Source organism: Xenopus laevis, chromosome 8L, assembly GCF_017654675.1.
Source record: "Xenopus laevis strain J_2021 chromosome 8L, Xenopus_laevis_v10.1, whole genome shotgun sequence".
Lineage (NCBI taxonomy): Eukaryota > Metazoa > Chordata > Amphibia > Anura > Pipidae > Xenopus > Xenopus laevis.
Window position 1 is genome coordinate 5,783,307 of NC_054385.1, and position 18,030 is coordinate 5,801,336.

Below are 18,030 nucleotides of genomic sequence, written 5' to 3' on the forward strand. Positions count from 1 at the left end.
GGTCTTTATTTTTTATTCTTTGTGGTTTTTGAGTTATATAACTTTTTATTCCACAGCTCTCCAGTATGCAGTTTCAGCAATCATGTTGCTATGGTCCAAATTCCCCTAGCAATCATTTATTGATTTACACATGAGACTGGAAAATGAATAGGAAAGGGACTGAATAGAAAGACGAGGAATGCCAAGTAGAGATGTAGTTCTTTATTGAATTTCTGATACAATTTGCTATTGGTCTTCATTTTTTTATTCTTTGTGTTTTTTGAGTTATTTAGCTTTTTATTCAACATTATTTAATTTCTGTAGTCTGGTTGCTAGTGTCTTAATTCCCCTAGCAACCATGCACTGATTTGAAGAAGAGACTGGAATATGAATAGGAGAGGGACTGAATAGAAAGATGAGGAATGCCAAGTAGAGATGTAGAGAGTGACGTTCTGACAATTTGCTGTTGGTCTTCATTTTTTATTATTTGTGGTTTATTTAGCTTTTCACTCAGTGGCTCTCCAGTTTGCAATTTCCACAATCTAGTTGCTAGGGTCCAAATTTCCCTAGCAACCATGCATTGATTTATACAAGAGACTGGAATATGAATAGGAGAGGACTGAATAGAAAGACGAGTAATAAAAAATGGCAATGCCAATACATTTGTTTTATAGATGGGGTCAGTGACCCCTATTTCAAAGCTGGAAAGAGTCATGTAATTAATTACAAAACGATACAAAATAAATAATGAAGACCAACAGAAAAGTTGCTTAGAATTAGCCATGCTATAATGTATGAAAAGTTAACATGAAGGTGATCCACCCCTGTATATTAACTTTTAGTATGTTACAACATGGCCAGTTCTTAACAACTTTTCAATTGGTCTTCATTTTATTTTAATTTATTTTGTAAGTTTCTGTCGCCAGCCGAGCTGGATATCAGTTGCTTAGAGTAACATCGTATCCCAGCAGCTCCCAAGGGGTCTTTGAGTCCACGGGAAGGGTCCAGATGCACCGGACTCACCTGCCAGAGATTCATCCTTCAACCCTGTTTTTATTCCCAAACATAAACCTATGTAACCACATTCCACTTGTTCTGTCTCCATGTAATTGGTGTAAGAGTGGTCTCTGGGTGCCAGGCTCTGGGTGGTCTCTGGGTGGTCTCTGGGTGCCAGGCTCTGGGTGGTCTCTGGGTGCCAGGCTCTGGGGGGTCTCTGGGTGCCAGGCTCTGGTGGTCTCTGGGTTCCAGGCTCTGGGTGGTCTCTGGGTACCAGGCTCTGGGTGGTCACTGGGTGCCAGGCTCTGGGTGCCAGGCTCTTGGTGGGCTCTGGGTGGTCTCTGAGTGCCAGGCTCTGGTTGCCAGGCTCTGGGTGGTCTCTGGGTGGTCTCTGGGTGCCTGGCTCTGGGTGGGCTCTGGGTGCCAGGCTCTGGTGGTCTCTGGGTGCCAGGCTCTGGTGGTCTCTGGGTGCCTGGCTCTAGGTGCCTGGCTATGGGTGCCAGGCTCTTGGTGGGCTCTGGGATGCCCAGTCCAATAAAATAAAGTGCAATATTCAGAAAGCACAAAAGACTAGCACCTATAGCTGTAATATACTAAGGGAGCCCAGTACTTTCCTTTAAAATTCTTTTTATTGAATTTTCATGAAAATACAATGAATTAAATATATGAACAAGGAGCCCAGTACTGATGAACTTCTACCTAATTAGGTGTCAGGCAACTATTCCCTGCGGCCAAGTGGGTTGTTTCTCTTGGGGGTCCGTTGGTGTCACTTGTTAGAGAAAGTTGATGTCTCTTGGGAACAGAGTCATTTGGCATCACCTTTACTTAATGGGTTTGTTTCACCTTTAAATTAACCTTTAGTATGACGTAGAGAGGGATATTCTGATATCATTTGCTATTGGTTTTTTTTTTTATTATTATTTGTGGTTTTTGACTTATTAAACTTTTTATTTCAATTTGCAATCTGGTTGCTAGGGTCCAAACTACCCCAGCAACCATGCATTGATTTGAATTTAGAGCCTGGTCCAAACTACCCTAACAACCATGCATTGACTTCAATTAATAGCCTTGTCCAAACTACCCCAGCAACCATGCATTAACTTGAATTAAGAGCCTGGTCCAAACTACCCCAGCAACCATGCATTGATTTGAATTAAGAGCCTGGTCCAAAGTACCCTAGCAACCGTGCATTGATTTGAATTAAGAGCCTGGCCCAAACTACCCTAGCAACCATGCATTGATTTGAATTTAGAGCCTGGTCCAAAATACCCTAGTAACCATGCATTGATTTGAATTAATAGCCTGGTCCAAACTACCCCAGCAACCATGCATTGATTTGAATTAAGAGCCTGGTCCAAATTCCCCTAGCAACCATGCATTGATTTGAATTAATAGCCTGGTCCAAACTACCCCAGCAACCATGCATTGATTTGAATTAAGAGCCTGGTCCAAATTCCCCTAGCAACCATGCATTGATTTGAATTAAGAGCCTGGTCCAAAGTCCCCTAGCAACCATGCATTGATTTGAATTAAGAGCCTGGTCCAAATCACCCTAGCAACCATGCATTGATTTGAATTAAGAGCCTGGTCCAAGCTACCCCAGCAACCATGCATTGATTTAAATTAAGAGCCTGGTCCAAATTCCCCTAGCAACCATGCATTGATTTGAATTAAGAGCCTGGTCCAAACTACCCCAGCAACCATGCATTGATTTAAATTAAGAGCCTGGTCCAAATTCCCCTAGCAACCATGCATTGATTTGAATTAAGAGCCTGGTCCAAAGTCCCCTAGCAACCATGCATTTATTTGAATTAAGAGCCTGGTCCAAACTACCCCAGCAACCATGCATTGATTTAAATTAAGAGCCTGGTCCAAATTCCCCTAGCAACCATGCATTGATTTGAATTAAGAGCCTGGTCCAAACTACCCCAGCAACCATGCATTGATTTAAATTAAGAGCCTGGTCCAAATTCCCCTAGCAACCATGCATTGATTTGAATTAAGAGCCTGGTCCAAACTACCCCAGCAACCATGCATTGATTTGAATTAAGAGCCTGGTCCAAATTCCCCTTGCAACCATGCATTGATTTGAATTAAGAGCCTGGTCCAAACTACCCCAGCAACCATGCATTGATTTAAATTAAGAGCCTGGTCCAAATTCCCCTAGCAACCATGCATTGATTTGAATTAAGAGCCTGGTCCAAAGTCCCCTAGCAACCATGCATTTATTTGAATTAAGAGCCTGGTCCAAATCACCCTAGCAACCATACATTGATTTGAATAAGAGCCTGGTCCAAATTCCCCTAGCAACCATGCATTGATTTGAATTACGAGCCTGGTCCAAGCTACCCTAGCAACCATGCATTGATTTGAATTAAGAGCCTGGTCCAAATTCCCCTAGCAACCATGCATTGATTTGAATTAAGAGCCTGGTCCAAATCACCCTAGCAACCATACATTGATTTGAATAAGAGCCTGGTCCAAATTCCCCTAGCAACCATGCATTGATTTGAATTAAGAGCCTGGTCCAAAGTCCCCTAGCAACCATGCATTTATTTGAATTAAGAGCCTGGTCCAAATCACCCTAGCAACCATACATTGATTTGAATAAGAGCCTGGTCCAAATTCCCCTAGCAACCATGCATTGATTTGAATTACGAGCCTGGTCCAAGCTACCCTAGCAACCATGCATTGATTTGAATTAAGAGCCTGGTCCAAATTCCCCTAGCAACCATGCATTGATTTGAATTAAGAGCCTGGTCCAAATCACCCTAGCAACCATACATTGATTTGAATAAGAGCCTGGTCCAAATTCCCCTAGCAACCATGCATTGATTTGAATTACGAGCCTGGTCCAAGCTACCCTAGCAACCATGCATTGATTTGAATTAAGAGCCTGGTCCAAATTCCCCTAGCAACCATGCATTGATTTGAATTAAGAGCCTTGTCCAAAGTCCCCTAGCAACCATGCATTGATTTGAATTAAGAGCTTGGTCCAAATCACCCTAGCAACCGTACATTGATTTGAATAAGAGCCTGGTCTAAATTCCCCTAGCAACTATGCATTGATTTGAATTAAGAGCCTGGTCCAAACTACCCCAGTAACCATGCTTTGACTTGAATTAAGAGCCTGGTCCAAACTACCCTAGCAACCATGCATTTATTTGAATTTAGAGCCTGGTCCAAAGTACCCTAGCAACCGTGCATTGATTTGAATTAAGAGCCTGGCCCAAACTACCCTAGCAACCATGCATTGATTTGAATTTAGAGCCTGGTCCAAAATACCCTAGTAACCATGCATTGATTTGAATTAATAGCCTGGTCCAAACTACCCCAGCAACCATGCATTGATTTGAATTAAGAGCCTGGTCCAAATTCCCCTAGCAACTATGCATTGATTTAAATTAAGAGCCTGGTCCAAAGTCCCCTAGCAACCATGCATTGATTTGAATTAAGAGCCTGGTCCAAATTCCCCTAGCAACCATGCATTGATTTGAATTAAGAGCCTGGTCCAAATTCCCCTAGCAACCATGCATTGATTTGAATTAAGAGCCTGGTCCATGCTACCCCAGCAACCATGCATTGATTTAAATTAAGAGCCTGGTCCAAATTCCCCTAGCAACTATGCATTGATTTGAATTAAGAGCCTTGTCCAAACTAACCTAGCAACCATGCATTGATTTGAATTTAGAGCCTGGTCCAAACTACCCCAGCAACCATGCATTGATTTGAATTAAGAGCCTGGTCCAAATTCCCCTAGCAACCATGCATTGATTTAAATTAAGAGCCTGGTCCAAAGTCCCCTAGCAACCATGCATTGATTTGAATTAAGAGCCTGGTCCAAATCACCCTAGCAACCATACATTGATTTGAATAAGAGCCTGGTCCAAACTACCCTAGCAACCATGCATTGATTTGAATTAAGAGCCTGGTCCAAAGTCCCCTAGCAACCATGCATTGATTTGAATTAAGAGCCTGGTCCAAATCACCCTAGCAACCATGCATTGATTTGAATTAAGAGCCTGGTCCAAGCTACCCCAGCAACCATGCATTGATTTGAATTAAGAGCCTGGTCCAAATTCCCCTAGCAACCATGCATTGATTTGAATTAAGAGCCTGGTCCAAACTACCCCAGCAACCATGCATTGATTTAAATTAAGAGCCTGGTCCAAATTCCCCTAGCAACCATGCATTGATTTGAATTAAGAGCCTGGTCCAATGCATGGTTGCTAGGGTAGTTTGGACCAGAAAGCCTGCCAGAAAGCAGTTCCATCCTAAAGTGCTGGCTCTTTCTGAAATCACATGACCAGGCAAAATGACGTGAGATGCACCTACACACCAATATTACAACTAAATACACTTGCTGCTTCAGGAATGACATTTTATATTGTACAGTGAATTATTTGCAGTGTAAATTAGAAATCAAAACTACATCATAAAAATCATGACAGAATCCCTTTAAAGGAGAAGGAAAGCCAAACAATAACTTGAGCTGTAAGCGTTGACAAGGTATAGTATATAAAGTTACCAGCAAGCATTCCCTCGTTGGTTTTCCCCTAAATCTTTTTGCTGCAATCGATTTTTGAAAAAGTATATAGTATATGTATGAGAAAGCTTACCTTTGTTTCTGTCAGAAATCCTTATGATTAGGGCACACGCATGCGCAATAGCGTCTATCAGTGCCCTACGCATGCGCATGAGAGTGTTTTGTCTTCCTTGTGATGAAGATGTGGTCACATGACACAGCCGCACTGACCTCTCTGCCCCGCCTCATTAATCTGAGCTTCAATAGACGACATGCAGCTTTGCCGTTGCCAGAGAACTAGCGGAAGCTTTGACGCTCCTGCGCTTGCTCTGGTTTTAATTTACTGTCTGTCCATGAGCGAGCGCAGGAGCGGAGGAGGGGAGCTGCAGCCAATCATTGGGACTGTCTGACTGAGGTCTGTACTATACGCAGGGCGGAAGTGACACGCCTATATTAAAATGGCGGCGTCAAACTGTCGAAAAGGGCGAAACTTCGGAAGGATGGTGCACAGAAGCAGGTCTAAATTCTGAGTTTTTAGCATGGCGTTTCAGGAGGGGGCCTGAAAAAACATTTAAAGGGATACGGTCATGGGAAAAAATCCATTTCTCAAAAGAGCAAACAGATTTTTTTATATTCAATTTTGAAATCTGACATGGGGCGAGACATATTGTCAATTTCCCAGCTATCCCCAGTCATGTGACTTGTGCTCTGATAGACTTCAATCACTCTTTACTGCTGTACTGCAAGTTGGAGTGATATCACCCCCTCCCTTTCCCCCCCAGCAGCCAAACAAAAGAACAAGGGGAAGGTAACCAGATAGCAGCTCCCTAAAGGTGGCCATACACGGGCCGATAAAAGCTGCCGACAGACCGTGCTGGCAGCTTATTGGCCCATGTATCGGGCCCCCCGATGGGCTTCACCGATCGAGATCTGGCCGAAAGCCGGCCAGATCTCGATCGGATGGGACGAAAAATCCAGTCGGATCGCGGCCGCATCTGTTCGTTGATGCGGTCCCGCGATCCGACCCCCGTTTCCCATGCATTAGGATCCGATCGTTGGGCCCACGATCGGATCAGCCCGATATTGCCCACCTCAAGGTGGGCATATCGGGGAGAGCTCCGCTCGTTTGGCGACATCGCCAAATGAGCGGATCTCTCAGTGTATGGCCACCTAAACACAAGATAACAGCTGCCTGGTAGATCTAAGAACAACACTCAATAGTAAAAACCCATGTCCCAGTGAGACACATTCAGTTACATTGAGAAGGAAAAACAGCAGCCTGCCAGAAAGCATTTCTCTCCTAAAGTGCAGGCACAAGTCACATGACGAGGGGCAGCTGGGAAATTGACAAAATGTCTAGCCCCATGTCAGATTTCAAAATTGAATATAAAAAAATCTGTTTGCTCTTTTGAGAAATGGATTTCAATGCAGAATTCTGCTGGAGTAGCACTATTAACTGATGCGTTTTGAAAAAAACATGTTTTCCGATGACAGGATCCCTTTAAGGTAGTATCGTTTTTTTTTTTGTTTCAATCTCCTTTAAGGAGAAGTATAATACAGGTGATCCCTATGAGATAAAGTATTTGTGTTATTAAATAAAGAAAATAATAAACAGCCTCACCTGCAGCTGTGTGTGTGTGTGTGTTGTGTGTTTGCTATTGTCAATATTCTCCTGTCAGGCAATAGGGATCATCCAGCCCAGGAATACACAGCACTAATGATACAGTTGTACAACACATACTGATGATGTCACAAAGTCAGCTTTATTATCAAACAAGCATTACAGCATTGCGATTGGTCCAAGATCTACATTCTCCAGCTGCTAACCAATGACAACTCTCAGATTCTGCAATCTGAATCATTAGCGGGTTGTTAAGAGCCGGCACTCGTGTAAACTGCCATTGCATGTCCTGAACACATCAGAGCCCTAAAATCTGTCTGCACTCATTTAAATTCTACACCCATTTACGGTAAGATCTGCTATCCGGAAAACGCCAGAGGGTATATTTATCGAAGAGTGACGTTAGAGATCGCCACAGTGAAATTCCGCCGCTCTCCATTCATTTCTATGGGATTTTGAAAGGCGTATTTATCAAAGGATGAGCTTTTACTTTCATCCATTGATAAATACGCTTTTAGAAATCCCGTAGAAATGAATGGAGAGCGGCGGAATTTCACTGTGGCGATCTCTAAAGTCACTCTTTGATAAATATAGCGCAATAATGCAACATTACTTATGCAAATATCTGCTCAAACAACATATGAGGAGATGAAGAGCTAGCAATCATTAAGTCAGCAGAGCGTCCAGCATTTACTAGGTACAATGGAGGCCACAGGCTTTTTTCTGCAGCAGAAATAAACAAGTGCTTCCTTTACGGTCTCACTCCTTCAGCGCCGCGTTTGATTGGTTCCAGGGTAGTGCAAATATTCTTCTCCAGCATTTTCTACTCGGCACCTTCTACGGCCACGGAAGAGACTGCTTTTATGTAGTAAGGGCCCTCGCGGAGGTAGGAGCGCAGCCTCAGGTGATGTTGGTTGCCGATGGTTTCCGCGACAGTTTTGGAGCTGGCGAGCGATTTCACCAGTTCGAATTTGGCGTCCTTGGATTCTTTGTTAGGGTCGACAGTTCGATCCACGATGTATTCTATAAAGCCGGGACTTTCGATCATCAGTTTCTGTGCCCACGGCTGGTTGGCGACGGCCTTAAAATAAATACACACGTGTAAGCAAAACACATAGTGAATTAGGGATGCACCAAATTCAAGATTTCGGTTCCAGATTCGACCTTTTTCAGCAGGATTCGGATTCAGCCGAATCCTTGTGCCCGGCCGAACCGAATTGGAATCCTAATTTGCATATACAAATTATAGGTGGGGAGGGAAATCGTGTGACTTTTTGTCACAAAACAAGGAAGTAAAAAAGGTTTTCCCCTTCCCACCCCTAATTTGCATATGCAAATTAGGATTCGGTTTCGGTATTCGCCCGAATCCTTCATGAAGGATTCGGGGGTTCGGGCAAATCCAAAATAGTGCATTCGGTGCATCCCTATAGAGAATACTGTACTACTCACACGCCCCCTCTCTGCTGCCCACCATTAAAGGAGACGGAAAGCTACCAAAGCAGCCATTAGATTAACCACAATAGTGCAAACTATAAAATCTCTAGAAGGTCTCTATGTTTTAGTATAGCAGCTGCCATATTGGCTTGTTGTGATATCAATTCCTGCTAAATCATAGCTCAGATTACCGCAGGAAGAGGAGGAGCTAGGGGAAAGAGGAGCAAACTGAGCATGCTCAAGCCCTAGCCCTGGAGGTTTAAGCTGAAAACAGGAAATCTGATACAGAAGCCCATGAGTACACAATAGAAGGAAAGAAATGACAGAGGACTCAGAGCAACATTACTTTGAGGGGTTACTGGTGTATTTATATAGACCTTTCTGATAAAGCTTACTTAATTTTAGCCTTTCCTTCTCCATTAAAGGTATTGGGCATCAATGTACTGATACATAGGCTAATAAGCGGCTGACTCTGAAGGGCAAATTTATCAGCTTTTATTAGCATAAATGCCTTTCCTTAGTTCGACTCCTGTATCTCTGTAACATAAGTTACATTCTCTCCGTCTCTAGCGTGGCCCCTTTAATTAACAATGTCGATCTATTTCTGAGAAGACGGGAGACTCACAGTGAAGACTTTCAAGGCCCCGCAGTGCAGCTCTGGGAAAGGCTGGCTGGCAATGCTCCGGAAGAAATCCATGGGCTGCGCCGATAACAAATGAAACCAGGTTGTTGCCATTGCCAAAAGATCCTCCGTGTGGCAGTCTTCCTGATAAAGACAAAAAAATCCCACACTTGTATTTGTTTTAAGGTTATAACGAAACAGTAGGGTCCTACTCACAAGATCTTACAATCTAATGTCTGGATTATAAATGAAATTTGTGATCTTAAGTGATGAACATCGAAGCACGGGCAGGTGCTGGATACCTTCCTACCTTTTAAATGGGTTGCTCCCCTTTAAATGAACTGTTATTATTATTATTTATTACTTGCGGTTTTTGACTAATTTAGCTTTTTATTCAGCAGCTCTCCAGTTTCAGCAATATGGTTGCTAGGGTCCAAATTACCCTAGCAACCATGCATTCATTTAAATAATACACAGGATTATGAATAGCAGAGGCCTGAATAGAAAGACGAGGAATTAAAAAGCGACAAGAACAATAAATGTGTAGCTTTACAGAGTATTTGGTGTTTTTTTTTAGATGGGGGTCTATTTTCCTCTAATTGAAAGCTGGAAAAGAGTCAAAACAATAAGAAAAAATGAAGGGCAATTGAAAAGTTGCTTAGTATTAGCCATTCTATAACATACTAAACCTTTACTTAAAGGTGACCTACCCCGCTTAATAAAAATAAAAAGCACCTGTCCCGGGGTTGCACCCCCTGTCCCTGGTTAATTCAGCACAATATCTTGGGAGAATGTGGCTGCTCTACCTTAAAGTGTCATACAGAGAAGTCATGGCCTACAGTGATCAGGGGGTTTACTTTTCCTTTAATCAAGTCACTCCTATTGCATATGACACAGTAGCGGCACACTGATGCATCTACGTGATTATATTCATTTCAAGTCATGCCATTTTTTTATATACCGGTATGGGATCCATTATCTGGAAACCCATTATCCAGAAAGTTCGGAATTACGGAATGGTTGTCTCCCATAGACTCCATTATACTCAAATAATTCCTTTTTCTGTGTAATAATAAAACAGTCGTTTGTACTGATCCCAACCGCCACAAGCAAGCCTCACATCCTATGAATGGGATTGCAAGCTCCCTGGCACAGGAATGTAACTGGAGTTATAAAAATAAAGAGAAATAAGTAATGGATTCCAAGAGCAGCAGAGACTTACAGGGATGTACAAGAGAGAGGAGATGGCATCCAGGCAGCGCACCCTTATTTCTGTGGGGGAGTTTTTGGCATGGTGCCCGATCCTCTTCAGAATGGTATGAAATTGACCCCCTTTGAGGAAAAGCAAACAGTGTCGTTTATATCTTACGGGTCACGGAATACGAATACAGAACATAAATTCCAGGGATGCACCGAATCCACTATTTTGGATTCGGCCGAAAACCAGAATCCTTCGAATACCGAACTGAATTTGCATATGCAAATTAGGGGTGGGAAGGGGGAAAATTGTTACTTTCTTGTTTTGTGACAAAAAGTCACTTGATTTCCCTCCCCGCCACTAATTTGCATATGGATATTTGGATTCGGTTCGGCCGGGCAGAAGGATTTGGCTGCTGAAAAAGGCCGAATCCCGAACCGAATCAAATAAACAGCCAACCTGTCTTCTGCAGAACTTGCTTCCCTTCCACATTAGAGCCCAGGATTCCCAGTGTGTCGACAGCCACTCCCAGCATGGTGATGTCAAGGCCTCCCGCCATGTCATAGACTTTGTTTAGGAACGCCGGATATTGCTCACAGATCTGCTGCGGGCTGTCCATCACGGCGAGGTTCCCGAAAAACTTCACCAGTCCTGCGGAAAAGAACATACAGTTGCACGCCCGCTTTACGTTTTTCGGGAAACAGGAAAAAATTCAGGGAAATGTGTTAAAGTAACTTTTTCTTCAAGTACTGAAAGGATATAAGCACAGGAGTTAGTGTTACTTTGAGATACAATATTAAGGGTTAAACATTGCAGGGTTAATGTTACACTATGGGGGGCACGTGCAAGACTCTGTCAGTCACATACACAACCTAAAGCAGTAAGTGATTGGTGCAGGACTGTATAAGGGGCAGACTCATTGCAATTGACCATTTACAGGCAGAACCATGGCAAAATATACCTGGTTAGTATTGTAAACCTCTTTATTTCACCTTTATAGAGGAAAAAATACAGTTTTTGGGAACATCAGGGCAAATTTTTGATGTAAAATCCAGGAAAACATGACTTAAAATCAGGGAAGTGCACCCATTTAAATGCATTATAAATGGTGGGACCACAAATAAAAAAACTTAAAATCGAGGTGTCACTGTATCTCATGTACACTGACCATGACAAATATAAGTAGAGAGGGACGGGCTCATACCTGGCAAATAGAAGCCGGAGAAGGGATCCGAGTCGGCTCCAAGAATCATGTTGGATATTTTATCGATGATTCCTTGTTGTGCCAGATACTGGCGTCCGTGCAGAGGCGTGGCCAAGGACGTTACCATTTCAGTGCAGGTTACTCTGAAGGACAAGATAATCTTTAGCAGTTAAGTTGCCCTTTATAGACAATAAAGCAAAAAATCCTGTAAGGTTGAAGATATCAAGGAAGGAGCCCAGACTGCGGATTCCACTTTAATCTATACATCTTTCCAATACTCTCTGTATTCTGCAATGTAAATCTGTACATGATTTTTAAAAGCATCATAATGTATAAATTAATAAATAAAATATAAATTAATAAATACAGAGATGTCAGCATGCTGCTCTACTTAAGCGGTTCCCAGACTTACCTGATCAAGACATCATCCCCAGTTAACTCATCCAGCAGCTGAGAGACAATCCCGCTGTTTACACAGTACTCCAGAGACTCCGCAGACACCGAGGAGATCTCCACCACTAACTGGAAAAGGATTGGCAAAATAAATATACCATTCTATCAGCATTTGGTACTGTCTGGGAGAAACAAAATAGCACAAATAACCCATATGTATGAATACAAGTAGACAAAAAAAAAGGAATGTTTTGGGAAGACAAACTATACATTTTTTTTTACTCAGGTATGTTTATTTACATATAAGAGAAACAACAAGTACATTTTGCTACAGCTTGTTAAGTGTTAGGATCTGGGGTTACATTCGACTTAGACTAACTATACATTTACCCTGTTGTTATAATAATATCATTATCTTCTCACCTCATATATACGGTATCGCACAATGTCGCTGATCGCCATGACTTTCTTTAGTTCCGCCAATAAGTTGGTGCTGAACAGTACATTTAAGCCAGATGTGGTCTGAGCTATTTTTGAAAGCGATTTAATTGCCTGCAAACGATTTAATTTACAAAAACCAAAAACTTAGACTTCAAACAAGCTCCACAAAAAGCAAACCTTTCTTAAAGGTTTAGTTCACCTTTAGATTATCTTTTAGTATCATGCAGACACAATGTTCTGAAATGTAAAAAGAACATATACAGACTACCTTAAAGGTGAACTACCCCTTTAATATTCACCAATACAGGTCAAGCATTGCACTGATTAATATTACAGGGGTGGTTCACCTTTAAGGTAACGTGTTACAGAATAACATATGATAAAATAGCGATAACTCACCTCCTTGGCCACAGATAACTTGTCTCCACCAATGCTCAGGATTATTTGTTTCAGCAGCTCCAGGTTGTTGAATATTTCAGTCAGCGCCACAGAACATTCCACAATCCTTCCCACCTGCAAGGACACGGGTAACATACAACACATGTGATTCTTGGTCTGGGCATCGCACAGGAACACGCTGGTTATTCTCTAGCTAGAATCATTAGGAAGCGAGTCCAAGGTTGGGAGTTAGTAATATAAAACCACTGCATTGGCCAAGGAGCAGGTTTAGTGCGTGACTGGTACCTGGGTTATGGCGAGGGTCTTAACAGAATCGTCAGGGTGGTAAAGTCCTCTTTGAAGCTCCTCTTTATAGTTTCTGGCAATGTCAACTGGCTCCAAGGCCTGTAGGAAGCGCTCGAGTATCCCAACACACACAGTGATCTGCTCTCTGGAATGAAATAATTCAATGGTTCCCCACACAGCAAGGATTGCACGTCACTAACCCTGCCAGACATTAAGTACTGACCAACCTACCCTCAGCTGGACTACAACTCATAGCAGCCCTGGGTAGGTTCCATCAGGCAACACAACAAGTGAATAGAAGCAGTTGAAGAGACACAACATGTGAATAGAAGCAGTTGAAGAGACACAACAAGTGAATAGAAGCAGTTGAAGAGACACAACGAGTGAATAGAAGCAGTTGAAGAGACACAACAAGTGAATAGAAGCAGTTGAAGAGACAACAAGTGAATAGAAGCAGTTGAAGTAACACAACAAGTGAATAGAAGCAGTTGAAGAGACAACAAGTGAATAGAAGCAGTTGAAGAGACAACAAGTGAATAGAAGCAGTTGAAGTAACACAACAAGTGAATAGAAGCAGTTGAAGACACAACAAGTGAATAGAAGCAGTTGAAGAGACACAACAAGTGAATAGAAGTAGTTGAAGTAACAACAAGTGAATAGAAGCAGTTGAAGAGACACAACAAGTGAATAGAAGCAGTTGAAGAGACACAACAAGTGAATAGAAGTAGTTGAAGTAACAACAAGTGAATAGAAGCAGTTGAAGAGACACAAGAAGTGAATAGAAGCAGTTGAAGTGACACATCAGGTGAATAGAAGCAGTTGAAGTAACACAACAAGTGAATAGAAGCAGTTGAAGTGACACAACAAGTGAATAGAAGCAGTTGAAGACACAACAAGTGAATAGAAGCAGTTGAAGAGACACAACAAGTGAATAGAAGCAGTTGAAGACACAACAAGTGAATAGAAGCAGTTGAAGAGACACAACGAGTGAATAGAAGCAGTTGAAGAGACACAACGAGTGAATAGAAGCAGTTGAAGATACACAACGAGTGAATAGAAGCAGTTGAAGAGACACAACAAGTGAATAGAAGCAGTTGAAGACACAACAAGTGAATAGAAGCAGTTGAAGAGACACAACGAGTGAATAGAAGCAGTTGAAGAGACACAACAAGTGAATAGAAGCAGTTGAAGACACAACAAGTGAATAGAAGCAGTTGAAGAGACAACGAGTGAATAGAAGCAGTTGAAGAGACACAACAAGTGAATAGAAGCAGTTGAAGAGACACAACGAGTGAATAGAAGCAGTTGAAGAGACACAACGAGTGAATAGAAGCAGTTGAAGTGACACAACAAGTGAATAGAAGCAGTTGAAGAGACACAACGAGTGAATAGAAGCAGTTGAAGTAACAACAAGTGAATAGAAGCAGTTGAAGTAACACAACAAGTGAATAGAAGCAGTTGAAGAGACAACAAGTGAATAGAAGCAGTTGAAGTGACACAACAAGTGAATAGAAGCAGTTGAAGAGACAACAAGTGAATAGAAGCAGTTGAAGAGACAACAAGTGAATAGAAGCAGTTGAAGTAACACAACCAGTGAATAGAAGCAGTTGAAGAGACACAACAAGTGAATAGAAGCAGTTGAAGAGACAACAAGTGAATAGAAGCAGTTGAAGAGACACAACAAGTGAATAGAAGCAGTTGAAGAGACAACAAGTGAATAGAAGCAGTTGAAGAGACAACAAGTGAATAGAAGCAGTTGAAGTAACACAACAAGTGAATAGAAGCAGTTGAAGAGACACAACAAGTGAATAGAAGCAGTTGAAGAGACAACAAGTGAATAGAAGCAGTTGAAGTAACACAACAAGTGAATAGAAGCAGTTGAAGAGACAACAAGTGAATAGAAGCAGTTGAAGTGACACAACAAGTGAATAGAAGCAGTTGAAGAGACAACAAGTGAATAGAAGCAGTTGAAGAGACACAACAAGTGAATAAAAGCAGTTGAAGAGACAACAAGTGAATAGAAGCAGTTGAAGTAACACAACAAGTGAATAGAAGCAGTTGAAGAGACACAACAAGTGAATAGAAGTAGTTGAAGTAACACAACCAGTGAATAGAAGCAGTTGAAGAGACACAACAAGTGAATAGAAGCAGTTGAAGAGACAACAAGTGAATAGAAGCAGTTGAAGAGACACAACAAGTGAATAGAAGCAGTTGAAGAGACAACAAGTGAATAGAAGCAGTTGAAGTAACACAACAAGTGAATAGAAGCAGTTGAAGAGACAACAAGTGAATAGAAGCAGTTGAAGAGACAACAAGTGAATAGAAGCAGTTGAAGTAACAACAAGTGAATAGAAGCAGTTGAAGTAACACAACAAGTGAATAGAAGCAGTTGAAGAGACACAACAAGTGAATAGAAGCAGTTGAAGTAACACAACAAGTGAATAGAAGCAGTTGAAGAGACACAACAAGTGAATAGAAGCAGTTGAAGAGACAACAAGTGAATAGAAGCAGTTGAAGAGACACAACAAGTGAATAGAAGCAGTTGAAGTAACACAACAAGTGAATAGAAGCAGTTGAAGAGACACAACAAGTGAATAGAAGCAGTTGAAGAGACACAACGAGTGAATAGAAGCAGTTGAAGAGACACAACAAGTGAATAGAAGCAGTTGAAGAGACACAACAAGTGAATAGAAGCAGTTGAAGAGACAACAAGTGAATAGAAGCAGTTGAAGAGACACAACAAGTGAATAGAAGCAGTTGAAGTAACACAACAAGTGAATAGAAGCAGTTGAAGAGACACAACAAGTGAATAGAAGCAGTTGAAGAGACACAACGAGTGAATAGAAGCAGTTGAAGAGACACAACAAGTGAATAGAAGCAGTTGAAGAGACAACAAGTGAATAGAAGCAGTTGAAGAGACACAACAAGTGAATAGAAGCAGTTGAAGTGACAACAAGTGAATAGAAGCAGTTGAAGAGACACAACAAGTGAATAGAAGCAGTTGAAGAGACACAACAAGTGAATAGAAGCAGTTGAAGTAACACAACAAGTGAATAGAAGCAGTTGAAGACACAACAAGTGAATAGAAGCAGTTGAAGAGACACAACAAGGGAATAGAAGCAGTTGAAGTAACACAGTGTAGAAGCAGTGGAGGTGACACTGATACAGATAAGTCTCTATTATCTCCTGCAGAAAGAAAACAAAGGAAGAGCAATAGGCGTTTGAAAGGCTATTGTTAATACCGGTCGTTCACGTTCAAGAGAGAGAATATCCCGCCCAGACGCAGCCCCGGGACCTTCTCCTTCAGGATACTCATGGGCACAGCCAGAGCTGCTGTTTTCAGGGCCTGCAGCGTCTCAAGGGGCTCCAGCTCCGGGCTAGTAAGGGAAGCCACCAGCTCCTCTATGGAAGCCGCCATCTTGAAAATGAGACAGATATCGCGAGATCACGCCGGTTCCTAAGGAGACGACGGGATGTCAGAACCAATCCCAGTGCAGCTGCTGAAGGAGGAAGCGATCCGCGTTAGTAGCGGCGAGGGGCATGATGGGAGTGCGGAAGCTACAGCCTTCATAATAAAAACATAATAAGCAGCTTGTTTTTAGCCTACATCTCCCACAATCCCCCACAGCTAAGGCTGGACTTCAGTATTTATTGCTCTGCAGCCCTCAGAACAAAAGCCAAAGACGTTTTAGACTCAGAAAAGGAATAAACGAATCTGTACCAGAAATTAAAAGTTCAGGGGGCTGTTCACCCTTAAATTAGGGTTTAACATGAGTAGAGAGTGCAATTGTTTTTTATTATTTGTGGTTTTTAACTTATGTAGCTTTTTATTCAGCAGCTCTCCAGTTTGTAGTTTTAGCCATCTTGTTGCTAAGGTCCTAATTCCCCTAGCAACCATGCACTGATGGGAATAAGAGACTGGAATATGAATAGGAGAGGCCTGAATAGAAAGATGAGGAATAAAAAGCAATAGCAATAAATTTGTAGCCTTACAGAACATTTGTTTTTTTTAGATGGGGTCAGTGACCCCTTAGAAAGCTGAAAAGAGTCAGAAGAAGAAGGCAGATAATTAAAAACTATATATATATAAAAAAAAAAGAAGAAAGAAAGGTTGTTTATAGAGTTGCCACCCGGCCGGTATTACAAATTTACCGGCAATACCATTGCCGGTAATTTGTAATACCCTTTAAAAAAAGCCCCTGGCCTGCCCCCAATTTGCAAAGATCGCCAACTTACCTTTTTTCCAGCGCTGCACGATGTTGCTCCGCCCCTTTTGCGGCACACCACATAGCTCCGCCCTCTTTTAGAGTCACAGACCGCCCCTTTTTGGTGCCCACCCCCCACTGGCCGGTAAATTGTTTTAATAAAGGTGGCAACCCTAGTTGTTTAGAATTAGTTATTCTGGAACTTACTAAAATGTTGGGATGCACCAAATCCGGGATTCACTTCGGGATTCGGCCTTTTTCAGCAGGATTAAGATTCGCAAATGCAAATTAGGATCCGGTTCGGTATCCGGCCGAATCTTTCACAGAAGGATTCGGGGGTTCCAAAATAGTGGATTCGGTGCATCCCTACTAAAATGTAACTTAAAGGTAATAAAGGGGAAATAAAGGTTTTAATAAAGGAGAGGGGCATTAAGGAGCACCCCACCGCTATCTTGCCCCCTATATAGGGTTGTCATCTTTTCTAAAATTCTTTACCGGCTGGTGGGGGGCGGGGACACAAAGGGGCGGGCCGTGATGTCAAAAGGGGCGGGGCTGCGCCAGGGACACTTTGGAAGATGCAAAAGAAAAGTTAAGTTCCAGGGGATTGGGGGCAGGCCGAGGGGTCTTTTTAAGCATATTACAAATTTACCGGCAGCTACATTGCTGGTAAATATTAAATACGGGCCCCGGCCTTGGCAGGTATTTTACCGGCTAGGGCGGTAAAATAC

General features: G+C 42.2%; 1 protein-coding gene across 1 annotated transcript; it reads right to left on the reverse strand.

The window, feature by feature from the left end:
- Positions 1 to 7,244: 7,244 nt before the first annotated feature.
- Positions 7,245 to 16,556, reverse strand: psmd5.L (proteasome 26S subunit, non-ATPase 5 L homeolog). Its single transcript, XM_018229504.2, has 10 exons — positions 16,340 to 16,556; positions 13,098 to 13,242; positions 12,813 to 12,926; positions 12,396 to 12,524; positions 11,992 to 12,101; positions 11,580 to 11,722; positions 10,835 to 11,026; positions 10,400 to 10,509; positions 9,181 to 9,321; positions 7,245 to 8,202 (listed from the first exon to the last, which is right to left on the reverse strand). Exons 1-10 carry the CDS (start codon positions 16,513 to 16,515, stop codon positions 7,945 to 7,947), a joined length of 1,518 nt encoding a protein of 505 aa, XP_018084993.1. The 5' UTR covers positions 16,516 to 16,556; the 3' UTR covers positions 7,245 to 7,944.
- Positions 16,557 to 18,030: the final 1,474 nt, after the last annotated feature.

What these genes read in the sequence shown, in the direction of transcription:
- psmd5.L (XM_018229504.2), bottom strand. Translation starts at nt 16,515, where the DNA reads ATGGCGGCTTCCATAGAGGAGCTGGTGGCTTCCCTTACTAGCCCGGAG. An exon ending in AGACCCTCGCCATAACCCAG is followed by an intron (nt 12,927 to 13,097) that starts GTACCAGTCACG and finishes GTGTCCTTGCAG; the next exon opens with GTGGGAAGGATTGTGGAATG. An exon ending in GCAAGTTCTGCAGAAGACAG is followed by an intron (nt 10,510 to 10,834) that starts GTTGGCTGTTTA and finishes TTTTCCTCAAAG; the next exon opens with GGGGTCAATTTCATACCATT.